We start from the raw sequence: 14,073 nt of genomic DNA, 5'->3' as shown, positions 1-14,073 counted from the left end.
TAGGCTCCACTGACCAGCTATTATGTTTCTTATCTGGAGCAGAACAAATGGATCTTGGAAGCCCATGGCTGGAAATGTATAGCCTCTGTTTCTGCTGGAAATTTCTCTATCAAGGGAGAAGGCCAAACAAATAAAATAAAAAAAAAAATGGGGAACTTAAAAGACTCAATTGTAACTTATCTCATTAGTACCTCAAAAGAAGAGAACTGAATTTAATTTCTCTTACATGATTGCCTCAGAAATGAAAAATAAAGGAAAGGAAAAGTCTTCTACATTCCAAATCCTCTATGGCACAGGCACCATCCTTTCAGCTCTTGGGAGACTATAAGTTTCATCTTTACAATAAAATAGAAACCAATCTCTTATTGTTGTAGCTATAAAGAATATGCTATGGGTGGGCCTATTATATACCAAGAATGAAGAACAGTGTGAACAGAGTAGCCTTCACTTAGCAGCCATTTTCAAGGCAGAAAATCATGAGGTGCTTGTCAAGGCTGTAGGAAGAGTCACAGAGAACGTAGTGGGTTTCTTCTCCTCTTCCCACTTCAGAATCGTCCCTGCATATGTGAGAGCTTCACCAACAGTATCAGGCTCCAATCCTGTGACTGATGAAACATACAACTTGCGTCCAGTAGGGAATAGAACAGTGTCTTAACTTTAGGGCGATGTAGTGGAAGGCAATTTGAGCAATGAATGAGTGTTACTTATACTACTCGGCTGTTGTAGTTGTGACTGACGACCGGAGTAAAGTCATGGAACCACTCACATTTAGTGAGAGGAGACTGATCGATTTTTTCCTCTAAGAGGTCGAACTTGTTGAGTATCAGGAGGAAGTCCTTTGTGCTCGAAGTTAGGATGATGACTACTCTTTCAAAGAGTTTCTTGCTCTCCAGCATCTTGTTCCTAGAGAACCCATTAAGGCCATCAGACAATTCATCGTAGTCTGCTAAGGAAACACAAAATAAGACAATCCCAACATCTTCAAACATCTCCAACCACTTGCAGTTGTCCCCAAGGTTTTTTGGGTGCACTCTGATGAGTTCGAACCTGCGACTGATAAAGGGAAAAAAAAAAGGCTGTAAGAGGAGAGATTTCTCATTTATTCATATGTGAAATCATATAATTATTGAATGTAAGAAAGAGCCATTGAAGCATCAATGTATATTAAAAGTGATGTTCCCTTTATAAGGACAGCTAGTATTCATGCAGAAAATCAACATCAGAATTCGTAACTGCATTTTCAGCTAGTTTAGGAAATCTGTACAGCTCATTCTTTCCTTTATTTTCACATATGTTGTTATACGTTAGTACAAGTTTAGGAGTAATTTTAGTTTCTCAATCTGTATTTATACCTCTTCTTCTAATAAGAATTGTGTGAATCATTTTGTCTAAACCTCTATATGGTATCAGAGCTGGGGACACTGAAGTCAGAATTGCACTTAGAATAAGTTTGTCCTTACGGAACCAAAGGTGATGAGCTGTAGTGGCAGCTGCATCAGTTGACGTCGGTAGGGGTGGGCAGGTATGAGTGCCATCGACATAGCCAAAGAGGTTATAGCCGAGGAGGAGAGACTCAAATTGAGCATGCCATGAAGGGAAGTTGGTTGGTGTGAGACGTGCAGTAATTTGCTGGGTGGCATTGATGGCTATTGGAAAACTATCAGAGGAAGAAGTGGCCATAGCAGAAGCGAGAAAGACAGGAAATACTCGTTGGAGTTTTGAGGTGTGCTCTGATACCATATAGAAGGTTTAGACAAAATGATTCACACAATTCTTATTAGAAGAAGAGGTATAAATACAGATTTGAAAAACTAAAATTACTCCTAAACTTGTGCTAACGTATAACAACATATGTGAAAATAAAGGAAAGAATGAGCTGTACAGATTTCCTAAACTAGCTGATCAAATGCAGTTACAATTCTGATGCTGATTTTCTGCATGAATACTAACTGTCCTTATACCCTTGAAGGTAGCTGACAGATTCGAACATGGTCCATAAAGTTGAACTAATATGCAAGGAATTTCAATCAAACTGCCACCAATGAACTTGATTTCCGCCTTCCATTTCTGAATTTTAAGTTGAGAGTTGTTCAGTGACGGTGACCAAGAGATTTTAGCCATGCTGAGGGTCAATGTCAAAGTGCAAGTTTTTTATGATTCATACAGATTACAAAAATCTGCATTGACTAGGAAACCAACCTTGGCAATGTACCGGGCTGATTATGAGGTCCAGGTCGACATCCTCTAATGAAAATTCTGTACAAGCAAGCCCATTTGATGAAGTAATACCCTCGGCATACAAGATATCCACATCTGAGGGCTCATAATCTACCTTTGAAACCTCAACAGACTGCATCAGGAATATAATTTTTATTATTCAAATAATAAGTATTTGCACTTGCCATACAATGGAGTCACATCAAATTCATATGCAGCCTCAGCAAAGTCACAAACATTTTTCTTATGAAAAAACAAAAAATTGAATTCATATGAGCCGTACACATGCGAATTCATCATCCCGTGTTTGGAATCAATGACAAAAGCAACTAGTAATAACCATCATACAAATTACATAACCACACTTAATGCCAAAAAGGGCCATGACTAATCCAGGATTAAAAGGCCAGAACCAGCAAGAAAGACCATAAAGTGAGGTCTTACCTGATCTAAGAAATAACTAGCAACTCTGGTAGCATTTTTAGTTCACTTCTTCGGTTGTATGTGGCTTGAATTGCTGCATCTTTCCACAGCTCCTCAACTAATGGTGCATATTCACGAGTAGCAGCAGGAAAATGACTTCTAATTACCTGACACCATAACTTGGAGAAGCCAATCAGAGAATGCTTTCAGCTTGGGCCAATGGAATAGATTGTTTTATCATGAGTCAAGCCAGTGTTCCCTGTTGCAAAACAAATACTTTCAAACTCTTAGAACAAATTAACTTGATATGTTCTCACTGGAAGTTTTTAATAATCAGAGTACAGTAACTTGAACTTCAAACAACAGTACAAAAATCACCTAGAAAGATACCATATATGTTACATAACATGGGATTAAAGAATTTGTAAGCCATAAGAACCACTAAAATATTTTTACAAAATAGTTCCCTAATCGGTTGTAACAGGAAATCTAAACCAATGTTCTAGCTCTTGATGCATGAACATTCGAACAGTTTATTTGTATTGCTTTCCATCTTAATGGATCTGCAAGTCCATATCATCCCCTTCAATCACCAATTAGAGGGAACTCACATTTATAAATGTCTGTCCCAAAAATGTTGCAGCCATCCAAGAGATCAAATAAATACACTTCCAAAAGGTGATAGAAATAAGAGAAAAAACCAGATTCAATTTTTTGCATGGCTGTCGCAGCAGATGATGCTTAAGACTAGATTGTTTGATTGATCCTTGGAAATCCAATCTCCAAAGCTCATGGTTAAAAGCAGATTAAAAAGGACATGCAGAAACATGACTATCAGAAAATGAGAAGGTATAGATCATGAGAGGCATTTGTGCGTATTGATGAAAAACAAGGTGTGTGTTTTTTCCTTTTGAGCTAACCATAAGAATGGACTAAAGTTAGCATTGTGAGGAAACTGTACAAGTATAAGGTTCTAAGTGACAGGGAATGATAACAAGGGATTTGGATGGGACTCCTGAGATGATATACACATAAGGACAATAAGCATTCGAAAATCATGCTAAGTGAACATAGCTTTCCAGTCTTAAAGGCTGATGATAATTGAACTACACATGCAACAGTCTTATTTTAGAGGTTTATATCATAAGTGCAATATCCATTTCAAAGCAGCAAATGATCCAGAACTTGGACATCTTATTTTGTACGTCAATCATGAATACTTTACGATAAAGCTCAGTTCTGACAAATAATCTGGAAACAACATGATATGTAAGTGAGATGGAAACAGAAGATGAAAATTAACTCTGCCCCTACCTGAAGGACCAGGCTCATCAACAGACTGTCTTTTCTGCATTTCAGTCAAAATTTCTTCTTCAAATTGTTCACGTCCCTCAAGCAATATACCAAGATAGCAATACAAGTTGGTCTGGATCATGAACTTAATATTTTGACGCTCATCTTCCGAGAAGGAACATTATATAGAAGCTTGGCCTGAAAAAAAGCACATTTCATGTAAAATACACCAATTTTTCTAATTTTTCACTAAAAACCAACACAACATACACAAAAGGAAAAAGAAATAATAGATTTCAACTGCATTGAAGGTCAAGTTATTAATGATGGAATATTTAGGAACATGAATATGAGTTTCACAGTGCACAATGTTGAAAGGCTCTGTGCCTCATACAACAACACTTTCTTTCAGTTGCTGGAAATAAATAAGATAAATCAACTGTGAGGTTTTGTGGTTGTTTGATGTAATCCAACCCCTTTTCGTTGTTAACTTTTTGTAAGACCTCAAACCGTTATGATTGTTAAACTGTAGTAAAATATTTATAACATTGTTTAAGTATGAATAGAAAGGAACTGAGCAATATGTGATTAATCATGGTCAAATAACCCGGAAAAGAATATAGTACAACTGAAATATAAAGTTTCTCCGAGTATGTTTTTACCTGTTTAAATATAGTGCTTGTCCCAGATCTATTAGGACCAATGAGGAGAAGTTTATGAGATGCTTTCTGCTCAAGGCGGTTCAGACCAACCTCATTGACAGGATCATTCACTTCACCCCAGAAGGATTTGCAGAATCAGGAAGAATTGGTAAAGAGAAGACAGCACAGAGCAGCCTCACTCCAGACTGTAAAGAAAATAATTCCAAGAGAATTGAGTGTCTGATAATTGAGCTCGAATAGGAAAACAAGCAAGCTATCCACATACACAAGTAAACACACCTTATTCCCTATTGGATCTATCATGTTCTTCTGTCCCTCTTCCTGATAGGTTCCATCTGCACTCACCAGAGGCTAATATTTCCTACACATCGGATTCCTGCCACCTGCAAGCATTTTTATGTAATGGAATTGATCATGCAAATTTAAAACTTATAAATTAACAGATTGAGTATGTTCAGCACACTAACATGCATCATCCAGTGCTCCACTTCAGTAATCTCCGAGAATTTACCAATATTTTTGTATTCCATTGCTAGCATTTTCGTTGATTTTGACCCCAACATTCAACTGGGGGCTAATAATCTGACAAGGCCTGTGTCCTTCCTGTTTGATTGAGCCAGAGAATTTATCCATAAACATACAATATAATGAGGTATAAATTAAAAAATATAAAATTAAAAGAGGGCAGAATTCAGATTCACCTTCCCCCAAAGACCAGATACTTTATCATACCAATATCTTCCGGGTTTTAGCTTTTTCGGCGGCTTTGGACAGCTCTTCAAAAAAACCATCTCTTCTTGAGAAAGAGGCTCGCCATTCACACAAACAAGTTCATGTGGCAGCTGATTCACTTCACAGAGTAGCTCATAACGCATTATCAGTTCAATTTCCAAGTCACTTAGCAATCGCTTGAGCATTTGAGAGCATTTCCCCAGGGTCCTACGCCTTGACTCTTCAATTGGGAGACCAATACAAGTAACACATTTTCTTCCTTCTGGCATTGACCCATTGCTCTCAGACACAACTAACACAGTATTTTGCGCTGCAAACAATGCATACCTCCTTTTCTGTGAACCGATTTCCTTTCAAGCATCTATAGCACAATCCTTTCTTCACATTCCTTTCAGGAGCTCGCCTTCTATGGATATTTCTGGCTTCAGCGTGATCGATTCCTCTTGAAAAATGTCATTTGATTCAGGATCACGGAAGTGACACTTGACGGTTCTTTGACATGGCGAGGTTTTTCTGTATTGGAATCCTCAGAGGACAGAACCTCTGAACTCACACCCGATTCACTGGAATCGCTACTGACATGGCTTAAATAATCTTCAAAGCCTCCACCGTCCTTGCAATCATTGGATAACTGCAACATGTCTGAACTTCCCAATAACTCATAAGAATCTTTATGGATTTTGGAAAATCCAAATCTGCCGGAGCTTCTAATTGCATCCATAACTTGGGCGCACTCTCATCACCATTTAAGGAACTACTGCACCTGAACTAGCTCTTGTACTCAAGCCGACAGGTTCCCCCAAAGCAGTCATTTCAGAGCCTGATTTAACTTGTCCACCAACTTCTTGCTTAAAGGCTTACCCATTACAATTGGTTGGATAACCGGCACCGACGAGTTATCAACCAAAGAGGCTGAGACAACTGCAGCAGCAGTAGGGACTTGGTCGATGTCACAGGAACTGCGAGAGGCAAATCATAAGTGACCGGAGGCCCATGATACTCCATAGCAAATGAATACTCAATATTATGATGATTATCATCGTCATCATGGTTTGAAGGCAGAGTAGGCAGAAGTTTTCTCAGAAACCAGCCATGTTTGTGCTTCTTCCAGAATTCAACAAACGCTCCACCAATACTGATTTCAAAAACCATGAGATAAACCTTAATCACACAAACCCATTTTTCATAACCACCAATCTCAGCAACCATCAAGCCGAACCATCAAATTAAGCAAAACTCCCTGTTTCATTCAAACCAAAGAAGAAAAACGACCTCTTTAACCGATGAAGCTCCTTCTCTATCCGCCTTACTTACTGGAAACAAAAACCTTAACCCTAATTTCTGACAAATTTCGAAGAGTAGTGAACCGGGAGAGTACTTCATGTATGAAAAGTAGAAATGGAAAAAATGACAAGAAAGTCTTCAAGTTTAAGTAGGAAACTGAAATGATCTTTCCTTGCCCTTGCCAGTAAAACGACAGATAGCAAGGAAAAGACTCAGTGGACATTTTCCCAGTAGTCCCAAGGCATTCTTTCCACATGAACGTGCAGTGAGAAAAACGCTGGGATTGGACCAATTCGTTGGTGGGAAAGTGGGAGGAAATTTCCAAGATATTTAGAAAAAACAATTAGTACAATGGGGTTCTTGGCGTATTTTGATAAAACAGAAGGGCAAACTTGTCATAAATGTGCATACAAAACAGAAGAACTGTAGCGCTTTTCCTCCACTAAGCTGTAGAAGAGTCACACGTGTTAACGCGTGAGATGGATCATTTTCTTGACTTTGACTTTGACGTTTCCTTTTGTTTAAATTTCAAAGCCAACTTTTGGAATCAATTCCTTTGAATCTTTCTTTCTCCGCAGGAGCCGCATCACGTGCCTCTGAGGCGTGAGTCACGTGCGCCGTGGTGAAGGGGCACATAAAAAATTTTGGAGTCCTCTTTTGATGATGTTATGGTTTTCATATTCATTTCTTTTTCTTTTTCTTTTTTTTTAATTTTATAAATTCGTCAATTTTTTTGTAAGTGATGGTCTAAAATTCACCAAAAGAATCTTTCAATAAAAAACAATTTCTTCACACACAAAATAAATAATTAGAAAATATTTACCCCATTCAAATCCAAAAAATAAAAATTAAATATTTCTAATATCTCCAATAAACATAGTTGAAGACCTATTTGATAATTTTATAGATAATGATTTTTTATTTTTTAAATTAAAAATTAAAAAATATATTTGACAACAAGAAATTATTTTCTGTTTTCCATTTTTATTTAGAGTTGATTTAAAAAATAATTATCGATTAACCATAAAGTTATAAACATAAAAATTATTTATAAAAGGCATTTAAAAATAGGTTTAAAACATTTCAAGTTATTAAATATATTTTTATTTTATGAAATATTAAAAAATTATTTTCAAAAACCGTTTTTGAAAGCTATTTTTCATAAATAAGAAGTTCATTTTTTTCCAAAAAATAATCATATTTTAATAATACTCAATTACATTGATTTTATTATTATAAATATAATCCTTTGACACGTAAAGCATTGCATATATATTTCATGTGCATTCAATGGGAGACATGACATTCCCTTCTATGCGTATGGTGCGTAATAGACATTTCATTGTCATGATGATGAAAATTTGACTAATGGAATTATGACCTATTCCCCTACGCACTCTTCAAATAGTCGTCTAAATTACTTGTTTGAATCAATATTGTATGATTATAATTTTGTAGAAAATAACAAGAAAAGTCATGGACCTCCATAGCATGGGTCAATATACCAATAACCAAAGTGTCTTATGTGTGGTCCATGACATATTAGATTGGATGCAATTGAAGAGAAGGTGAGTCCTTATATTGGGTTGGTGCGGAATGAGCCCACTAGAGACGGACCAACATGACCTTGATTATTTTCTTCTTGGGTCAAGGCTCTGCAATAACATATGAATGTTACAATCTAGATGGGCCATGTGACCTAAACTGCTGGGCATACCCGTTAGTGGGGTTGGAGGGTTAGCCTTTCACTTGTATGGAATTTGGACGGAGCAAATATATTAACATTGAACCTTTGTTTGCCCTCATGCTTACCTGCAAATGATAAGATTAGGCCTTAATTTGAATAAGGAAAATGATTCTAAGATACCAAATTGTACCCCCAAAACTTTGATTTTGAAAATGTACCAAAAAATATGGATTGTTGAGCCAATTTTTTTCTTTTTTTTTTAATATGGAATTAAAATACAATGAGGTGAAATCAAGATATAAACCAAGGAGAGTCATAAATGATAAAAAAAAAAAAAATGAAACTCGGATAAAATATAATAGAACCTAAATTGTTCACGTGGTACCATCCTATTAATGTTGTTTTTTTTAGAAGTATTAAAAAAGTATATTTTGATATTATAGCTTAACGTTTTAAATAATTTTTTTATTTTTCATATTAGTTCAGAATGAAGTCGAAACCAAAATCATATATTTGGAGACTAAAATTATAATAGTTTTTTCTTTTTGGTTTTCTTAAAAAGTTAATAAATAGCTTTCTTTAGAAGTTAAAGTGGAGCTTCAAAAGGAAGCTATATTTAATTAAATTCATTTTTAAACTGTATGTTTTTTTTAATAAAATTACTCAAAAAGGTGTATATATATATATATATATATTGAATTTAAAAAATAGCTTTTGATTTCCCAAAACTCAATCCAAATAAATCATGGATGATAATTAAAAAAAATTATTAAACATAGAATAACTTTCTAGGTAAGTTTAAAATCACTTCTATGACAAATCCCAAGTTTGTTTTTTTTTTAATATTCTATGTTAACTCTAATTCAATATATATTAATTAAGTCTCAAAAAGAACTTTTCACTTCCCATGAATCAATCCAAAGATGATGTCAATTATTAGACATATATGTATGTTTGGATGAGCCTTTTGTTTGCTGCATTAACATGCATGAGGGTAGTTCATATACTATTACAAGAGCATATAATGATACATCTGTTTTTGGAGGAAAGTTGTTGAAACAGTTCGGGCGGGCTTGTCTTTTAATGTTGTTCGGCAACCGAGAAAAAGATAAAGTTTAGGCTGTGATGATGTAGCTTGAAGTAGGCATGAATCACTTCCACCTCTGATGAAATTTCACAAATTTATATACAAGACAGCCGAAACACTGGAAAAGGAAAGAAAAACAGCACACCAAACAATGCCTATACAACCCTAATCACCATGCAAGTCAATCCTTTCTTGATGTCACAATCGGTACAAGAAAATTCAGGGGGAAAACCCCTGTAACTCGTCAACTTTGTTTTGAAATGAAAAGGATTAAACCGAGAGAATACAAGCAAAACCCCATTTATACCACATGGTTTGCAGGTTAAGTATTGTACGTAGATTCTATATTATTTTCATGATTTTTTTGTATTATACAGGAAGATTTGGTAAGAAAATGACCACTTTTTCGTGGGAAAGTGCCTCTGATATCGGATTGTGGCTAGGACCACCGGTGCAATTGAGTTTCCCGATCATTCTGAGAATAAAGTGTTGTTGCAAGGACCATGGAATGATATCATTGATTCCCTGCTTTTTGGGTTTTTGAGATTAGAAAAATTAATGAAGCCTAGATCCCAATTACTTGGATTGAATTTGGCGTTGGAGTTGTGGCTCATTTTGCAGGAGAGGACAGGGGAGAAGGGACATAGTTCTGTGCCATGAGCCTCATTTGCTGTATATCCGGGGCCTGCTCCGAGACTCTCCATATCTTCACGGACTTATCCAAGCTGCCACTGTACACAATCCACCTCTGATCTCCCTGGGTGGATTCCTGATCTTCCTCCACCGCCAAGCACTTTACTGGGCCGGTGTGGCCGGTGAGAACAGACAAACAGGTGTGAATACCACCTTCCCTTCTCCACACGCATATGCTCTTATCCGCGGAGCCGCTGAACACGAGGTTTCCGGCGGTGGCCAGGCACAGAACTGCGTGCTTGTGGCCCCTCAACACCCCGCCATGTTTAAGATGCTTTTCGCGTTCCCAGAAGTTGACGAGGCCGTCGGAGGACCCACAGTATATGATGGCGCCTTCTGTGTTGACGGCCAAGGAGGTGATTGCAGTTTCTTGGTTCAGCAGTGTTTGTAGAAAGAGGTGCTTCGTTCCTTTCCCGTGTAACTGCCTGTGCCAAACTTTGACCGTCCCGTCAGCCGAACCGGTGAAGACAAGGCCTGCGAAGCCGGCGACAACCGTGTTAATAGCATCGTCGTGGGCTCGGATGGACTCCAAGCATTTGGAATCGGAGATTCTCCATACCTTGAGAGTCTTGTCCCAAGAGCCCGAGTAGAGAAGGCCCTGGTCTTGGTCCAAGCTCAAGCAAGAAACAGCGTCGAAATGCTTTATCCGGAGAACGCTCCGTTTCCGCCGGACCTTCACGTAGTTTTTTGGGTTTATGGAGCTCTTGAGGAAGTCCTTGAAGGTGGGTAAGCTTCCAATTCGCTTGTGAAGCTTGGGATTCTTCGGCGAGACCCTCCACACTCGAATCTTCCCGTCCTGATGGCCGGTGAATATCTTCTCGCCGGAGATAACAATGGCCTTAACCAGCCCACTGTTGGATTTAAACCCTGAATACGCCTTCAAATTCTTCCACACACGTATGTTCTTGCTATCGGACCCCGTGTACAGCAAATTCCCGGTAGCAGCCAAGGAATACACATGACCCTCCTCCCGAACCATAGACCCTATCAGCCCGTTTTGCGGCAAGCCCATTGGAGACGAAGACTTCGTCCATGGAGACTTAGCGAAGGGTGAAGACGGATGGTTCCACGGAGACATAACCAAGGGAGAATTCTCGCCGCTCGACGGAGGAACGCTGCTGTCCATCGACACGTTGCTGCGCCGGCTCATCTCCTCTTCATCGTTTTTTCGGATCTGATCGCAGGATGGCGCTCAGCTTTGGCCGAGGAAGCACATTCCTCTCCGCCAACACCACGCCTCCTCTCTCATTCCTCATTTGACACTGAAAATTCTGAATCCTAAGTGAAAAATAAAATTTAATTCAGGGACATGAAGGTGATCATCAAATGTGAGAGAAGAACGAGGGGATGAATATATAAATAGTGGAGGAGGATATGTGGATAGAATATTTGGGGGCGACACGCGTAGGGAGGAGACGTAAGGAGTAAGATATGGAGGCGCCGGGAAACCGGGAGAGCCTGTAAAGATGGCGTTGTTTGTTTGGCAATAATTTAGGGGGGTTTGGGATTTAGCCTGAATTTGGTAAAACTTGTTGGATTTTTGGAACGAGGAAAACATGATGATTTGTTGCAGTGGAGAAGTGCTTTCAAACAAGGTGTTCCACCTTGGTGTAGAAGGAAAGAGGGTTTGACTTGTTGACTAGTCAAAATCCCATTCTCCATTATTAGGCTTAGGAATCCTATTCATTTAGTTCATACTGTTGGTGTGAGGAAATGGCTGATGCATTAGTATTTTCATGATGTTTTAGCTTATGATATGATGTTATTTTATTTCCATTAGAGTTTGTGACCCTCCGGCCTACAAAATACATGACTATTTATAAAATCACGAGCATGAGCACGTAATATTTCTATCACACAACTCAATTTGATTATTTTGTTATCTAAAATCAAAGAAATTTTATATATATTTGATTCAAGAAAGAGAGAATTATTCCCTATATGTATTTAAAGACGAGAAAGTATCATGTATCATAATTTAAGAGAATATTAATTGTCGTGGAATTAAAAGTTATCCATATATCCTTAATCTATGGTGGAAACTCAAACAGTTGTAATTTTCATAAAATTATTCCTTGGCATGAACTTTTCTCAGGATACATATTCTTTCAACCATCCTTATCAAAAATAACATGCATTTTCAATCATTCCAAGACCATTGCAAAAGAAGTAAAAGAGACCACGCAAAGAAAAAAAAAAAAAAAAAAAAAAACGTTTGTGATTTCTGAAGTAAGAAGCTCACAAACGATAAATGTGTTATATAGACCACCTGTCCTTAGGGTTCGTTGGCAAGGAGGTTAACTTCGCTGTCACCAAACCCCATCATGGCAGACCAAGTACGGTTCCCACCCTTCTCTTTCAGTGGCATACAGAGAATTGGAGCAAAAGAATGACTCCTGAAAATGATTTCCATGAATTTGCATTGGTTCCTTCTTGGGGCCATTTCTCTCTTCTTTTTTTGTTCTCTATTTTTCTCGATCAATCCAATCACTAAACCCAACTCCACAATTCTTAAATTTAATCGTATCATAAAAATACTAAGATGAAATTTTTATTTTTTTTTACCTTTATGAAAGTAATTTATTTTCAAAATTAGTTATTTGTTTTTTATTTTTATACTTATTACAAATTTTTTATTAAATATAAAAATCAAAATATATAATTTTTTCTAAAAAAAAACATAATATATTATTTTTTATTTTTTAATATTAATACAAATAAAATATATAAAATAGACGAACGTGATATTTAATACTATTAAGCTTTAAATTCTATTTAAAATTAAGTAAAAAAACAAACATCATCTAAGTTATCAAATATTCACGTAACTCAACTCATCATCTCGACCAATATTAAAGCATCTGGATGGTATTTTTTTAATATTTATAGGATTGTAATAGGTGTTATTATTATTATTAGATAATTCATGAAATGGTTTATTTTGGTAGAATTAATTTTTAAAGGACACCTCCGATGGGAAGTCACGAGTTGGTGAACCATCTGGGTGGCTCAATTAATATTCCACCACCCATGGTGCCAAAGCCGCGGGCATTTCCACACCGTTTACGCGCCAAAATTCAACGCACAGCCATCACGATCTCATCGAGGATGGGTGAGAGATTGAGACAGCCACATCCCAGCAACCAAACATGAGCTTATAACCTTTTGGCCACGTAAACCCAATCAGATCCATTGAACTAATAAACGGCCGCCACGTTTTCTATCAGTGACTTCACACCTAGCTCATCTTGAAACCTTTTTGCCACGTGGAGGGGTTTATGCTTCAGACGATTACTGGACTGACACGTTCGCATGAATGAGGTCATAGCCCCAAATGTCACCTGGGTGCAATAATAGAAGAAGACTGACACTTGGCAGTCCTGATTGGTAACTTTCCATTTACGTAGGTTTATTTATTTATTTATTCTATATTTCCTATAAAGAAAGTAGAAAAATACTGTCATTTACTTGGACTAAAAGTTCTCTTCTATATTAATTTTTTTTTTAATACCGCTCACTTTAGCTTCAATTTTAGTTTTCAATTAAACCTAAAAACTAGAAGATATCCCAAAGTCGATTTTTGTCTATCGAGATAATATTGATTAGTCAGGTTTAAGTGTTTAACGATAACCAAACCCTTACTTCAGGGTTATTTGTTGTGCCCATTGAAATTTGCCTTTTGTGACATTAAGAAAAATTTGGAAACTATCCCCTAAAGATCAAATCAAGAAATCAATCACGAGAAAAAAAAAATAAAAAATAAGACACTAGCAAGTACGAAGAGCGCTTATCTCTTTTATTATTGGCTTCGTTTTTATAACCCCTCTTATGAGCATTGATTGATGGGAGGAAGGGAGGATATGGTTTGCTCAAAGTGGGGAGTATGACCTTGCACTAGGTAGTGGCCGATAATGTCAATAGTAGATGAACTAAATTCATTGATATGTGATTAGTAGGGCATGACATGCTACTTAACGAGATAAAAATGGAAATGG

General features: G+C 37.1%; 1 protein-coding gene and 1 pseudogene across 1 annotated transcript; both read right to left on the bottom strand.

Annotated features, from left to right (window-relative positions):
• Positions 1-474: 474 nt before the first annotated feature.
• On the bottom strand, positions 475-5,134 carry LOC117911620 (annotated as a pseudogene).
• Positions 5,135-9,429: 4,295 nt separating this feature from the next.
• On the bottom strand, positions 9,430-11,240 carry LOC117909975 (protein JINGUBANG-like). Its single transcript, XM_034824023.1, has one exon. It carries the CDS (start codon positions 11,226-11,228, stop codon positions 9,996-9,998), a length of 1,233 nt encoding a protein of 410 aa, XP_034679914.1. The 5' UTR covers positions 11,229-11,240; the 3' UTR covers positions 9,430-9,995.
• Positions 11,241-14,073: the final 2,833 nt, after the last annotated feature.

The sequence above is a fragment of the Vitis riparia genome, chromosome 3, assembly GCF_004353265.1.
Source record: "Vitis riparia cultivar Riparia Gloire de Montpellier isolate 1030 chromosome 3, EGFV_Vit.rip_1.0, whole genome shotgun sequence".
In the NCBI taxonomy this organism is placed as follows: domain Eukaryota; kingdom Viridiplantae; phylum Streptophyta; class Magnoliopsida; order Vitales; family Vitaceae; genus Vitis; species Vitis riparia.
This window is presented reverse-complemented; position numbering and strand designations above follow the sequence as displayed.

What these genes read in the sequence shown, in the direction of transcription:
- LOC117909975 (XM_034824023.1), bottom strand. Translation starts at nt 11,228, where the DNA reads ATGAGCCGGCGCAGCAACGTGTCGATGGACAGCAGCGTTCCTCCGTCG.